The sequence below is a fragment of the Oenanthe melanoleuca genome, chromosome 8, assembly GCF_029582105.1.
Source record: "Oenanthe melanoleuca isolate GR-GAL-2019-014 chromosome 8, OMel1.0, whole genome shotgun sequence".
Lineage (NCBI taxonomy): Eukaryota > Metazoa > Chordata > Aves > Passeriformes > Muscicapidae > Oenanthe > Oenanthe melanoleuca.
In genome coordinates, this window is record NC_079342.1 from 22939909 (window position 1) to 22955946 (window position 16038).

At 44.1% G+C, this 16038-nt stretch overlaps 1 protein-coding gene across 1 annotated transcript in view; it reads right to left on the reverse strand.

The window, feature by feature from the left end:
* Nucleotides 1-129: 129 nt before the first annotated feature.
* The window catches only part of NIBAN1 (niban apoptosis regulator 1), a 54682-nt gene continuing 38773 nt past the window's right edge, over nt 130-16038 (reverse strand). The window contains exons 6-14 of the mRNA XM_056497719.1: nt 13764-13879; nt 11395-11499; nt 11138-11300; nt 10182-10369; nt 9774-9935; nt 7689-7799; nt 7020-7127; nt 5241-5352; nt 130-4266 (exon numbers count right to left, since the gene is read on the reverse strand). Of these exons, the coding sequence (XP_056353694.1) occupies nt 2630-4266; nt 5241-5352; nt 7020-7127; nt 7689-7799; nt 9774-9935; nt 10182-10369; nt 11138-11300; nt 11395-11499; nt 13764-13879 (2702 nt within the window). The 3' untranslated portion in view covers nt 130-2629. The remainder of the gene's footprint in view (nt 4267-5240; nt 5353-7019; nt 7128-7688; nt 7800-9773; nt 9936-10181; nt 10370-11137; nt 11301-11394; nt 11500-13763; nt 13880-16038) is intronic.

Below are 16038 nucleotides of genomic sequence, written 5' to 3' on the forward strand. Positions count from 1 at the left end.
GCCCTGCCCGCAGGCTCCCCTCAGGCAGCGGAAGGAAACACCTCCGTCACTCCCGGCTGCATGAGGACCATTTCTTTAATAATAAATCCCCCAAATCATCACACACTGGCAAAAGCAGCCTCCCAGCAATGGAAGGGAAGAGCGTCTTTATTTCCATGACAAGCGTTTGTACAAAATTCCAAGCAAATACAATGTGTTTCGTGTCCTGGCCTTTAAGAGTGGAAACCCCATGGAATTCCGCACCCCGGCCCGCTCCCATCTCGGGCCATGAGATTTATTCCGGCTCCCAGTTAGTGAAGGAAACTGCAAGAATAAAGCCACAAAAACGACGGGATGGGTGCGTTATTATAATTCCTGATCAGTGGTCCCACATACCCTTGTGGATTGCTGAGCTCTTCCAACCAAGCTGTCGCTTCTAACCAGCTGCAGTAAAGACTAGAAAACCGCTACTTTATCCATTTGCAAACGGGCAGAAAATGCACAAAACCAGGGGGAAAAAAAGTTCCCTGGCCATGAGGAACTGCAATTTAAACTGCAGAACCAGGCAATGTACAGGCTGAATCTTCCCCATCCTTACCCATCTCACTGGTGAAAAACATCTGAGCAGCTGCATTCAGCAAAGCAACTTGTATCAGAGGAAAAGATTACCCAGATCTAGGCCTGCCACAGAAATAACTCCAAAATTACCATTATGGAAATACTTATGCAAAATGTCTCAGTACAGATGTATCTAATTCATATTAGAATGAGTTAGTTTCCTTTTGCAGGAGGCTGCAGTCTTTTTTGTTGCCATGCTAGTTGTCTTTCATACAAAAAAATATCAAAAACCCATCATGTCCCCTAATTTTAGCTTAAAAAGGCTGCTTGCTGCTGCTTAACTCTAGAGCACTTTGTAAATTTAAGTCAGTACCAATTAAAATAGTTAATGATTTCTAAAAGTGAAGCAGCTGACAGTGAAATAACCAATGATTTGTTAAAAAGCCACTGGCAGTGGTTTGTATGTTTAAAATTAGTATTTTTGCATTAAATATAAGGAGGAAACAAGTCAAAGTACTTGTGCAAGGAAAACATTTATGACCTTCACATTTCCATACAACAATACAGCTTCTAGAATAAATAGGAACTGCATTTATTTTACTGCAGTGACAGAGCAGTTAATCCAGTTATTCAACAAGGCTCCTTCCTCACACAGCAATATTTGCCTGTTCCTCTAGTGTCAATTTTCTGTTAGTATTAAAGAATATTTTGATAGCCTTAAAAGACTTTGCACAGTTTGCTGAAGTTAAATGCTAACACATATTATGCTCCCGGGACTTTGTTATTTCTTCCTGTGTCTTTATGGGCATAAATCCTGCACTCCTTGCTGCAATTATAATTAATCTTTGCTGTCCTGTACTGTATGACATTCAGAAACAGGCTCAAGACACTGGGCCAGAATATCAAGGCCTTAAACTGACCTCTAAAGTGAGGTCTTGCATTTGAAAGGCCAATTTACTAAAATACTGGGTTTAGTCTCCAAGCTTTTCTGTGCAAACTGAGATGGAATGAACACACTTAAGCAACTCTGCACCAAGATCATGGCTTGATACAGATTGTGGGTATGAAAGCAACTGTCTCATTCTAATAACTGCTTTTGTAATGTGATTCTGCCTGCCAAAATCTCAGCACCTGTATAACAACCTCTGGCTGCCTGTCACTTCAGTTAACATCTGCATTAGAAATTATATGCAATGATTCCAATATTTCACAATTGTTGCCACTTATTACATGATTTCCACACCTAAAAAAGGTCTACAGACCTGAGTAACTCAGTGAGAATGGGAATGGCAGGACTCAATACTCTGTATGAATTTTATGGTGGAATTTAAACCAGAGAAATGCTACCTAATGGTTATAGTTATTGTAAACATTCTCTTCTCTCCCTTCCATAAAACAAAACAAAACAAAATAGCCATAAAGTGCTCTGGAAGGCTAAATAACCCTGAAGTGCAGAGTGGGACTGAGAAACCTGCTCCCATACTTTCCCCTTTTTAAATACAGTAATAAGAGAAAAAAAACCCCTAAAAATCAGAATATTTGCTTGTCTTTGAGAACTGCCAAAACCTGAAAATAATTAAGTAATCAGTTTGCAGAGTTTGCACAGTGTGGCTTTTCAGCAATCTACTAAATCAACTATTTGGTTCTGCTTACTACTAAAAATGCTTTTATTTCCTGTATGCTGCATGCAAATTCTAAAAGCACCCTGGAGTATGTATGTACCAACCACCAGAATCAGAGCGGTACTTGTCAAAACCATGCATTTAAAAATCAGGAGGATCCCTAAGAACAGCCAAGTTGTTAAAGTAAGTTGATGGTAGTTGGGTGTTTGAAGTATTCAGTGGTCACATTTTCAGACTTTTTCTCTAGCTTTAAAAGGGAGCAGATTTGAAGTGACAGATGAGGCTCCTGAGCAGTAATCTGGTTTTAACCAAAAAGAAACCCATCGCCCATCCCTCAGGAAGGGATTCGTGCAGTAGCTGGGGACACCCACAAAAAGCGCATTTCCTCCAGCCCCCACCTGGGCAAGTATTCACAATGGAACGGGGATTACTGGAGTAGGTAGGTGCTGCAGGGCTGTGAAAGCTGCCTTTTACTCCTCGGAGTTTTGCTGCGTAGAGCCAGCCTCTCGGTGTTCTTCCTGGAGAAGGGCTTTTCCTGCTGTGCACGGGATTCCTGCGTGTGCAGATCGCTCTGGCTCGCCAGGATCCGTGTGCGCCCCGGGCCGCCCCGGGCGCTGCTGCGGCACCAGCGACACCGGCTCCAGCAGTCCTGGGCCCGGGTTGGCGCTATCCAGGATGGGCACGTCCCCCGTGCCTCCGCCTGCAGCAGGGCTCGGAAAGGAGCTCTGTGTGCCAGCCTCCCCCGGGACAGCGGGGCTGTTCCCTGCTCCTTCCTCCCCGCACAGCCTTTGCGCTTCCACCGCATTTCCCGCGTGTTGCTCTGGCTGCGGCCTCTCACCCGGTTCGCTCTCCACCTTTGCCTCCCGAGGCGGAGCCGAGCTCTCCACCAGCCACGGTGCTTGTGCCCCCCTGGGCACGCTCTCTACACTCCTGCCATCTGTCCCCAGGCTGCCCGAGGATGGGCGCTCCTCCTTCAGCTCCACACATTCTCCTGCATCTTCACTCCTCATCTGCTGGCTCACCTCAATTCCTGCCACGGCCACTTCCCTCAACTCGTAGCTCCCATTGTGGTGCTCCTGCAACTTCAGCAGCTCGCCCTCACAGACCTCCCTGATGTTCTCAGCTGGAGTATCTGCTGGGATCTCAACTGTCAACATCAGCAAACTCCTAATCTCGTTCACATCATCGGGGGATTTGCAACTCTTACAACTCTTTTCTTCTGACTGGCTTTCTTTTTCAGGACTATCCCCAAGCCCTGCTTTCCCTCTCTTTTCGTCCTGGGAGACAATCTTTGCCTCAGCACTCTCATCGCTTTCTTTTTCACTATCTCCTTCAAACCCTGTTCCTACTGCATTTTCACTCTGAGATAGTTTTTCCATAATTTCATTTTCTACTTTGTTTTTGTTTTCCACACTCCCTAAGATCTCTGTATCTCTTACACTCTCAGGTGGGCAAGTGAGCTTTATCTCAGAAACCTTTTCCTGTGCTGTGCTTGCTTTCTCAGCGCCGCTGACAGTCACAGCAGCCATGACTGTTTGACTCTCTGAAGTCACCTCTTCCTCCGCTGCTCCTTCAGGTACCTTAAGTTCTATTTGAGGGCTGGCTCCGAAATTTTTTACTGCAGTGTCAGTCTCAGAAGCTACTGTTTCCTCAACAGCTTTTTGTTGTGCCTTGAGTTCTTCCTCAGTGCTCACTACACACTCTGATTCGTTCTCCAACGCGCTTTTCCCCTCTGCAACTCCTTGTTCACTGTGGCCAGCCGAAGGGGACTCCTGTTTGTCACCAATGTCTGTAACAGCCACTGCTTCCCTGCTGCTGGCCTGATCACCAGCTGCACTAACAGAGGTGCCTGCCTCTTTGTCTGGTGACTTTCCCTCATCAGCATCCTTCTCCCACGCAATTTTCCCGGTCACAACGAGCATTTTGTCCCCGTGGCTCTCGGTGTCCGACCCCTCGGCTCGGGCAGCCGAGGGCACCTTGGTGGGGGTGCCCTGTGCTGATCCCACGGGGGTCCTCAGCTCCGTCAGGCTGGACACGCTCTCGCAGGGCACCTTCAGGCTGTCCTCAAACAGGTTGTGCTTCCTCAGCACAGCAGCTTCTTCGATCACTGAATGAAACAGAAACACCAAACTGCGTTGGGAAGGCTGACACAGGCACAGGAAGGAACATACAGCGCTTTCCCAAGTTTATGTTGTACATCTTGATACTAAAGACAACACTAATGTTCATTTTCAGCTTCCTTTTAGGTCACATTTCTTTTCTGGAAATGGAGATTTTATTTTTTGAATAATGGCACTTTAGTATTGACCTAAGCCTTTCTGAAGCAGAAAACCCACAACGCACAAGGGTAATGCTTCAGTGCAGAAGGATTTACATTGAATATGCCAATAAGAGTGTGCTGGTAATTATTATACCACTGTTTTGGAACAGAAGTGCCTATAGTCTGTAAAAACATCGTGTGCAGTAATCTGCTTGTCTTTTATCCAGGGTATAGACAGACAGGCATATATAGAGAGGTACAAGTATTTTATAAGTGTGTATATATATATATATATAATATTTATTAAGAATAGTTTTATTTCTGGCACAGAAGCAGAGACATTTGCAAGGAGTACTGCACTGGCATCAGTGAGTACTGGAAACTGCATCTAGCAGTTCATTTCATTTGAGGAAATTAATCTCTGTTGCCATAAGTCTTTGCAATTTTCTTAATCTTGCAATTGGCATAGTCTTGCCATTTAGTCATCATCAAATCTTTACAAGTAAGGACAGAATTTCCCTCTTTGGCCCAAGGAATCGATATCAAGTGAAGTTGCGATAATTACATTTTGTTAGAAAAAGGCTTGTGCCAAGCCATCACTCTTGAGTCCCACGGGTTTAGTAAAGCTGTCCCATAACTCAGATTTTAGGGCTTGCACACATCTTCAGTGAGGCAAATAAAAAAATATTGTAGGAACATAACCACTAATGTTGGAGAAAGTGGGACAGGAACAGCCAGGTGAGGACTCTGGAAGCTCTGAAGGAACAGCTCATGGGCCACGGGCTGCAATGTTATTCCTGTCACCTCAAGAACATTCTCACCTTTCAGGGCCTCTTCAAGCAGTGTCTGATACAAAATCTCTTCATACACGTTCTCTACTTGGATCACACTTGTGTAATCAGCAAAAATGTACTGCTCGTATCTCTGCAACTCCTGTGCAGGCAGGGAAGAAAGGAACAGATGGAGAAAACCGAGGGATTCTGAGTCTTGCTGCAAGCAAATAGCTCGGAGCTGCCATGGAGCAGGTCTTGCTACACTCCACGGCAGCTCCTGGGGTGCACTGTTTGAACTATGACTCCACGAGCTACGTGTGTCCACAATCAATTATGTACTTATCAAACAGGGTTCCTGCAGCACAGCCACAGCTAAAAGCACTACAGATCACTGCCTGCTGGAACAAACAGCTGCTGAGGAAATGCCTCACAACTTGTTTGTCCAAGGAGGCAAATCCACGGTGCACAGGAGATGTGGGATTTGGTTTTGTTTTTCTAATAGGTGTGAGCTCACTGATTTATACCCAGCAGGCTAACTGAATCATTATCATCAAGCAGCTGCTTGGTGGTCTATAAAAAGTAAATTAAGTGACCTCTGCCTACTTCTAGAAGAGGCACCTATATAAATCACTTGGAGGTTTTCAAGTCAAAGGTCAGGACTTGGTGGGGCCTGTCAGTTGTGCCACACTCTGGCTTCTAGAGCTGGCTGCTCATTTCTGCAGAGGCACAAATACAAGAGGCTGGTGGGAAACCAAACAGAAAAGGCTTGTGGAAGTTTTCTCCACCACTGCTTCCTCTGTGACAGAGACATGAGGTGTCTTCACACATATTCCAGGTGATAAAATGCTTGTTCCTGTGCACAAACACCCTGTCTCGAAGGCACTGCTGATGCTGTACAAGAGACTATTACTTTGGGGATCCTAAGGAAAGGAGAGTCACATACAGAAGAGACTGTTTTTAAATATATTCTTGAAAGTTGTAAATTTTAATAATCTTCACTCAAAGACTTGCAAGTGTAATTTGGCGAAACACTTGGTTTTAAACTTGTTATTGAAACTGAAACAAGCTGGGCATAACCAAGAGCAGCACACTGGGGGTGAGAGCTCACAGCCAAGGGGAGCAGGTGAACATCCATGGGAACAGAAGGGCAGGAGGCCCTTGGATGGCCTGGGGCAGTCCCCTTTCAGCAGGCACAGGACAAGGCAGGAGGATGCCCAGGGCTTTCAGAGGGTTCAGACTATTCATTCTGAGGCCAGGTGAACAGAATTCAAACCAGCCCCTGCTGCAGCCACGGGGATACCATCTCCAACAAACTGATGTTTGCTGACTGAACATGCCCTGTCTGGTTAGGGGAGCAGAGATGGTCTCTGTGATTATTTCCTGACTGTTGTGCAACCCTTGCACTGAACACACAGACAGCAAGGGCTGTCTCTTGCTGAAGGAGCTAAGCACAGGCTGGGCTGGACGTGCCTCTGGGTGCTGCTGCAGAGGAATGAACACAAAGCCCATCTCATCCCTGCATCCCAGCTGTACAGAACTCAATTCCAGGGACTTCAGATCTCTAGGAAAGGAATGAACCAGGGATGGGCAAAGGACTTCAGCTGCCTTTGAGAACATATACACAGTGTCTCTGTGTCCTGAAATCTTCCTTGGGCTCCACGCCCACCCAACCCATGAAGTGGCAAATGTAAGCACTGGGCAGGCAGGAAATCTGTGCAGCTCTCCAAGAGAAAACAGCCTGACAGTGTTAAGAAATTCCTGCCAAGGTCCTGTTCCTCCCCTGCCTTCCATTATTGGTTTTTGAGGTTTTTAGTCACAGGCACCTACTGGTTTGAATGTTGAAGCCAGTGTCCTCTGCATTGTGGGCAGGGTAATCTGCACCAGTGCCTCCTGGAATATCTTCTTTCTGATGGTGCTGCTGTCGTAATCGTATTGCTGCCAAAACACACCAGAAAGAAAAAAGCCCACGCGTGCCTGGGGTTATTCACCACTCCCTAGGGAACTGGTTCCTGTCAGCCTGTAGCTGCTGCATCACAGGTGCACAGGGGTTTGAATGGCCACACAGGTTAGTCCAGCTTCTACAAAATCACTCTAAAATCTACTGTTCTGGGATCTCTTTCACTTCTTTTAACTTAGGCCAGAAACAGCCCCTGATTGCCCTCCCCAGGTGTTTCAGCACTGCTCTTTCTGAGAGTAATGAATCCTAGCAGCAGGCTAATCATAAAGTCAATTTAAAATTATTTATCCAGATCCACAACATATGAATAATCTGATTTACATACAATTAAAGGGGCTGCACATGCAAATACTTCTATAAGTGTCTACTCAGAACTAGGTTTTATCCCCCAAATGGGCAGCTTTGCTAAGTGCCACCAAATCAGTATTTTCAGCTGGATGGTAAAAGCTTATCTTCTTTCAAATACTGAGGTACATTAATATAAAATATATTCTCTTTTTACAAAAATGCAGCCTGCAAATGTGCTACATGACATTTACCTTCAGCACTCTCAGCTTGACTTTTTCAATGGTTGTTGCAACTTTGGCCGAGTCTGCCTGGCGGCTTGGAGAGAACAGCTGCTCAAAAGTATACACTGCATTTTCCATCAGCTAAAAATAGTAATTAAAAAATCTGTTAGAGATCAGTAACATCAAATTCATGCAAACATGGTAAGTGTAACTTAATTTATATTGTGTTTCTGAGAAGGTGCTCTGAAGAGCACTGAAATGCTGCAATAAATAAATAAAATTAAAGTTGTAGTATCATTATCATGCTGTCCCAGATTTCTTGTACAGATTTGATCTCATGTCACCACCCTAACTGATGGTGACAGAGCCAAAATGTAGAATTTATTATCTGTGTATACAGATCACCGTCAAAACTCATTATCCCTAATAAGAAGACTCCCATTGACTTCTATCATTAATCATTAATAAAAAAAGTATTTAATAATACTGCACATAATTTTCAGTACCTTTCATTACAAATAATAATCAGCAAAAATCACACAGAGTGCAATCATTTTTCACAGAATTATGCTAAGCTGGCATTTACCATATTTTCAGCTTATCATTAAGAATATTATCCCCCTAGTCTGAAGATGTTTGAGACAAACAGTTCAGCAAGCAGTAATTGAGTCTATTTAATGAGGCTTTGCCTTTTCTTTAGCTGTTCCCATTCAAATTTTAACATTTTCTTACTGGAGAAGTACAGGGAGATATGCAGGGGGGGCATTCCTTCAGCCGGTTGAGACCGTGCTCCAGATTTCCTGACACTGGCCACTAGAGGATGCCAAGCTCCCAAAGAATCCTGCTCCACCCTCCACCCCAGGTACTTTTTAGCCAAATATTACACCAACACAGGTATGTCTGATTTTATTTATTTATGAAATAAACGTCCATTTGAAAAAAGGGAAACTACACAGTATTTTTATGAGGAAAACACCAGCCTTTTAAAGAGGAAGATGCAATAAGAGCATGTTTAGAACAACTTGTGCTATAATTTAACTAATTTCTTGTTAATTTTGACTCATGTTCTGTTCAGAAAAAAATGTCCTATTGGTTTATATGGGATTTATTTTCTGTCTACTTCTTTTTCTTTACTCATGGTCTTCACTGAGTGAAAGACACTTTATTTGGCAGTATTTTGGAATGGTCCCCCCTGAAAGACCCAGACATGAAATCAGAATTTTATTTCTGAGTAATTCCTTGGCTGCTGGTCCTGGCTGTACTCAGAAGAGCTGCTTTTAGGAAAACCCTATCCCAGCACTGTCCTAGACACTTGTTTTCCATATTCATAACTTCCACTCCATAGATCTGGACCAGCTCCATTTCACAAGATTACTGAGCAGACTAGTAAATTTCCCAAATACAAATTAAAATCACAGGGTTCAATTTAGAGCTCCAAGGCCAAATGTGCCTCATGATCTGGCAATTGAAATCAGTCAGCTGGCCAGCTCCTCAGAGACTTCTGGCCAGGCATCCAGGGGAACCCAGGCAAAGCAGAGTTATAGCCCATACCAACACAAGAGGGGACAAAGAGGTGGAGTTCAGTTTTCATCTGGAATTGTATCATCACCTCCACCAGTCTCCTGAAAAGTGAGGCTGGATAAAGCACCTACACTCTGAGATGTTGTCTGAGTTTCTAATATTAATTGCTTTACTTTATATTGGTGAGAAAAGCAACTACCATGGAGGAGACATTCCATTTTGGTGAAATACATTTAAGACCCTTCTTGAAAAACTGAGCCTTGAGAAAGGGAATCAGGTGAATTTAAGCCACCCCATTAGTTACATACTCAACTTTCTTGGGTGCTGAGACACTGGGGATGGAGAACCTGAAAGTTCAGGTGATCAGATGGTCCATCCAAAATTTTCATGCCTTGCTGAACGACTCACACACACAGTCTCACAAATATAAGTGTCAAGCAGCTTCTACCTGGTTTTCCCAGGTTTTGTTATCTGTACCTTGCCTGAGAGACACTCTGGGGCTCTTTCACAGCTTTTATCAAAATTACTTTGAAGCAGATTGGCAGGACAAACCTAACCTGTTCTCCCAGGAGGAAAAACTGGATCTTACAGTACCTCTTGCATGAAGTTCTGCGTCCTCTGAATCACAAAATCGATGTGATAGACCTTGAAGCGATTCTTGAGGTCCTGCAGGAACTCCTGCAGCAGGTTCACTTTCAGATAGCAGGGCTCCATTTTCACTGAGTTGAAGGGCAGGGTCATGAGCTGATCCACATTCTGCATTCCCATGCAGGTTTGGAGAGAAAGCAACCAGAGGTGAATTTTTAACAGAGAATATAACAGTTTGGCTTTAACCCAAATTCTGGTACCTGCACTCCAGTTGCACAAATACCACAAGACTTCCTAAATGACAAAACCAAGTGCTCGTGTCTTCCACCTGGGAAAGCAAATCCTGCTGCCAGCCAAGGTCTAGCCAGAATGTCCTAGTGCTGATATAAAGGCTCCAGCTCTGTTTTGTCTTACCTCCTTTAGCCTGGTCATGTCATTGCTCTTCTGGAAGTCCTGGATGATTTCATTCACTTCCTTATCAAAAAGCGAGCGCACTTCCATGAATCCAGAACTGATGGGGCCCATGAGCTCCTCCAGGATGGAGGTGAGAAATGGCTGGATGTTCTCAGTGCAGCACTTCTGGGCAGGCTCAGAAACACTGGCTGGAGGGTCACACAAGACAACAGTTGCATTTAGAGACAGTGAAAGAAGGAATTTGAAATCATCTCTTTACAGTTAATTCAATGTTTTTGTATTTTTCCCTGGAGTCACACCTTCACACAGGTGATGAGGGTGTGAAAGGAGTTTACAGCTTTATGAGTGACAGTGGAAACTCTTGTCCCAAGCCTCACCTAAGCAAACACTGGTGACTGGGGGCATGTGAGAGTGGAGGAAAGGGCAGCTCTGAGTGTGATTACCAGCTATTTATTTATTTGCCAGCTTAAGCAACACCAAGAGCATTTTGCCTGCTCTTTACATTTCCTTTTATATTCAAAACAAAATTATGATTACTTCACCTTAATTAAAAAACACCTAAGAAGTCCTTTGGCTTAAATATTCTTTGGAAGGCCATGGACTTGTTACATAACCAGAAACTGGTTTTGTGGTGCATTCCTAGAGATCAGGTCTTTTAATTATGCTCATGTGACCTGTATCTTCACTACCTAAGACTGCTCAAGTGAAAATGAAAGCAGAATGAGCAACTCTGATCAGGATACTCAAAAACTTTCAGCTCCAATTGGAGAAGACCTGGTATCTTCACAGATACAGTGGCCACAGGTATCAGTTCTCATCAAAGACAGCAGAGGGTTATTAACATTCTGGAAATTGGTGTCTTCAGTTGGATTTCTCAAAACAAGCACATCTGATAATCTGAGCAACACAGGAAACATTGGAGAATTGCCCCAAAGCACAGCTGTTCCTCCACTAACCTTTGATTTTTCCAGCTAAGAAGTTCTTGGAGTTCAGAATCTGATCCATGTCTGAACGAATGGTGCCTTCAAGAGTTTTTGCAAATTCTCTACATTCTTCTTTCAAGGTACTTAATCCTTCTGCCACCTGCTGCTGGACTAAGCCATAGGTTTCCTCTACGATCTGGACCCAAATCAAATTGAGAAGCAGAGATCAGCACCAGCACCCACAGAGAGCTGCTATGAGCAAGAGCTGCCCTGCAAGTGTCAGTCCTTACCCCAAACCAGGCCCGTTTCCTGTCATTCCTCTTGCCCTTCATTTTAGGCAGGATCATTGTCTGGAGGTTAGGCAGCAGTTCCTCCATCACCAGGTTGCTCAGGATCTGTGTGGTCAGGAGATGAAAAGGACAAGTTCCCACCCTGCTCTGAAGGCTGAGCACTGCAGCACAGAGTGATGGGTGCAGGCAGTGGCTCAGCTATTCCAGCTGCCAGGAATTGCCCACAGAGCTTTGCACTTTCTCTACCTAGATCTGAACTGCAACTCCTCTCCCACTCAAATTAATGTGCAAGACTTAATATACATCTGATTTTGGGAGCCTAGGCCTCCCTCTCCATGTTTTTATTTACAGCCACTGTCTCTGGCCTGAGAAAGCTGCACCAACAGCCCAGCCCAGTTCACAGTCAGGATGACATCCCTGCTGTACCCAAGCTGCTGGCTGAGCCAACACAGAGTGCAAAAACACTGCTCAATTTTCCATTTTCCTCATGCAGGGCTTTTTCATTCATGTCAGTGTTTCCAGACAGTGCACCTCATGTATTACAGCTGCCAGAGGGATCTGAGGCATGCACCAACACCAGCAGAGGGAAATGGCAGGAACTAGAGCAGCACAAGTACAGAAGGACTCTGACTGCAGCCCAGTGTAAACCAGGGCATAAACAGCCCCTACAGAAATACTGCACCCAATACCCAGCTGGAATACACCTCTAATATACCTTGAATATGCAACACACTTTTATTGTAGTTTTATTTAAGTACTTATAGATAATTCCACAGCAGCACTTCAGATTCAGCTCTGCTGACTCAAATGTCTGTCAAAACCATTCTCTAATTCAGATCCTAAACTAGTGGCTCCTTTAAAAAAGATCTGTGAATAACCCAAACTATCACAAATAATAAATGTGACAACAGATCAGATAGATTTAAGAGCCAAGGGAAAGGCATGAAGCTGTGTCAGGGGAGGGTTAGGTTGGCTGTCAGGGAAAGGTTCTTCCCCCAGAGTGGTGCCCAGGCTCCCCAGGGAATGGGCACAGCCCTAATGCTGCCAGAGATCCAGGAGAGTTTGGACAGCACTGCCAGGGATGCACAGGGTGGGATTGTTGGGGTGTCTGTGCAGGGCCAGGAGCTGGACTGGATGGTCCCTGTGAGTCCCTTCCAGCTCAGGATATTCTGTGATTCCACAATTTTATATTGTGAAGATTCTTGAGCTCTCTGGGAACCTTTTGAAGGCATTGGTGGATGTTCCCTCAGGTGCCTGGCTCATGCTCCCACCCCAGACATGCTGCAGCCCCAGGGTGTTCTGATACTGGGGGGACTTGGCCACCACAAATGAGGGTCAGCAAATGCATTCCTTGGCATTCTGCAGGGACTTCTACAGCAACAAATTTCAGCCTGCTTGCTCCAAACCACTCACTTAGCTTGGATATTTGCCTAAAATAATTATTATGTTTGGTCCAAGCAGGCCATGAGAACACACTATACTTACAGAATGAATTATTGCTAAGAAGATAATAGTGGAACTAGGCTGGATGTCCTCTGATTACAGCTCTCCTGGGACATTTGGGCTATGAGTAAGTTTTTGGCAAGCAATAGGAAAAATAAAACATGAAATGAAACTAGCACTATAAGAGCTCCATAACATGAGGGAGGAGGAGAGAAGAGGAAAAACCCTCATGTAATTCCTTAAAGTAAAGAATTTATTATCAGATGTTAGGAGGGAACTTCAATCATTGATATGATGGCAGTGGGAAATACATTGTTTATAGATTTTTCTCCAGATTCCACATTTTTCCACATTTCAAAGGTAGGCTTCTTCTAAAACAATTATCTGGTTCCTTAAAACAAACCACTCTCCTTAAGGTTTTTTCCATTTTCCCAAAGGAAAGCCAGATTTTTCAAGGAAAACAGCCAGCAGTTGGCACTAAAGTAAATAAGTAAACATTGCTACTGAGTCCTCAGTGTTTGGGGGAAAAAATATAAATCAGGGTGTAAATAATGCCCTAAAGTCATGTGGAGTGATGCCAATGGGTTTGTGGGGTAATCTCAGCTACCAGAAGTGCTCCAAAAGCAGATGCCCAAGTGTGGACCCAGACACTGGGCTTAGCATTTCATCTCTGCAGTACTGAAGGACACAGATTTTTGGTGTTTAAGTGTAACTGTTGCTATGCAAGACTCTGTTTCAGAAGTTTTTATTAAGAAAGAGTTATCACTTACATGTGAGTAAAAGATATCTTAAAATCTCAGGTATTTCTATCTACTAAATTTTCTTTTTTAAGATGCCCTTTTTTGCCAAGAGAATTTATAATCTTCCCTATCCTCAGAGCTGCCATACCCAAATCCAAAAAGCCCACCAGGAATGTGTTCTTTTACCTCTTTTTCATTGCCAGTTGTCATTTCCCAGGGGCCATAGTGGCCTTTCTCCTGCCTGAAGAACTGAATGGCCTCTAAGAACGCCTCCACTTCATACGTGGTCTGTTTGAGAAAGTCTGGAGGAAACAAACAGTGACAGAAAGGATTTACCCAGAAATAATCATTACAAATAACCATCATTTTCTGATCCATTTCCCACTCCATATGCACACAGCAGTATTTACCAGTATATTGCAGCATATTGCCTGGAGACCTTGGGCATTCACTAAGATTTAGAAGGGCATTAACATAGGAAAGCTCATCCCTTGCCTTTACACCTGTGAGCAATGTAAGGTGGCACAAAGGAGGACTCAGCCTGTGGCTGAATTGGGAATTCTTCCTCTTTAGTTTGGATAAATTGCTAAGTCCCCAGTTATCTCTCCCCAGTGATGCTTTAGTTCCTTTGTTTTGTTAAGAAACTGTTGGTTTTTCATGGATATACAACAAAACAGACCTCAACAAAGCAAGCACCATGCCTGTACCAGTTAAGAACAAAAACTCCTGACAAGATCATGCTGATTTCCCCAAATATTTCAGGAATGTTCAACCAGAGCTCTGGAATATCTGGTTATTGTGCAAGGCCACTTCTGCCAGATGGGAGCTCTTCCCAAGAACAGTGAGGTGGCCTGGGGGCACCTTGGCCTCAAAACTGAAGCAGAGTGGCTGCTTGGCAAACCTGAGTGAAAAAAACACCCCCAAACACTTCAGGGATTGAAGTGCTGTGTCTTCACTATCAGAGCATCAGGATTATTATCTTGTGGGAAAACAAAGCCACAAAGGCTTATTGTCCCCTCTCCAAGATTATCTGCTGCAGCCTTGAGCAGCTGAAGTCCTGTTGTGCACTCTGAGAACAAAGGAGGGAAGAACAGGAATGCTGATTCTCTCAGTGGGAATTATGCTGCTTTAGAAGGTACTGACACATACAAACCATTGTGATGAGAAGAGTCAGGAGTGAATTCTCAAGCCTTGCTTGTCAAGCAACACTTTGGGCTTGTTCATGAAACTGCTAAGAGAGAAGCTTTATAAAGCTTGTATAAAGGCCAAGGGCAATGCAGGGATTAGAGAAATTATGGGAAGCATGGAGGATTAACACCCCAGTAATGCCTGAAATAACTCCTCCATGCACTTTAACAAAAACAAAAGCTACAGAAACCTACAATTAACTTCATCAGGCCTTTATCCCTGAAGCTTGAAAACTGCTGGAAAACTGCATGGTGTCAGATCTGCTCAGAGCCCAAATGTCAAAATTTGCCCTTTCAGGGTTTTGCCTGGCTGGAATGACTGCAGGAAGGTTTGTTAAACACACTGAGGGGCACTAAACACTCTCTCAGTGCCACTCTCTTGATATTATTCCTCATCTGCAGATATTTGGAGATCCAAAGACATCACACAAATTCTCCAAGCTCATACAATAATCAAGCAAACAAAAAAAATCAGCCAGGTAAAATCCCAACCCTACCTTCACTGCTGCCTCCAGGATTTATAGCATTTCTCATAGCAAGTCACAAACCAGGGTGCTAAAATATCAGTATTAGTTTTAAGTCAGGCTGTTGAGTGCTGAGAGAACATCCTCTGGCCACAGTTTTAATGAAAGAATGGAGTGTTCCACCTGAGAAACTGAGGTGAAGCATTGCATTCAAAAACTCTTGTCCTCTCAAAATAAAACTCAAAATATTTTGATGAGAAGAGGGCCTGGTTTGGCTGCAGGGAGGGAAAACTGCAGCTCCCACAGCCCTCCAATCATGACTCACATGTTTTCCTCCTTCACAGCTGTGCTCCCTCCTAACCCAAAGGGACAAGAGACCAACCAAGAGGCTGATCTTGGACTGCTGAGATGGTGATGCACCAGTGCTGACAGGAGTCTGCCCTCTGAGATCATCAAGTTTTAAATCCATACTCAAGGGAGTATTCTCTTTCTGTTCTGACTGTCCCCAAGCCCATACTGCAGTGGGTGCTAAAAATCCAACAGTGATTCATTTGAATAGCTCATGGGAAAAACATCAAGCTGTAAGTGCCATAAAATCCCAATCCCACATTCTTTCCTATGCCAGTAAACACAGGACACAAACACAATCATGGCAGTCTTGCTACAAAGAACAACTCCGAGCAGAAAGAAAGCTTTATCCTCCAAGGCTGCTACAATTGCTTAATTTAGGCAATTTCATTCTCACTTTCCATAGGAGGAAAAGATGGCCTCAGGGATGAGGCTTTGAACAAGTGGATCCATCCAGTGTGG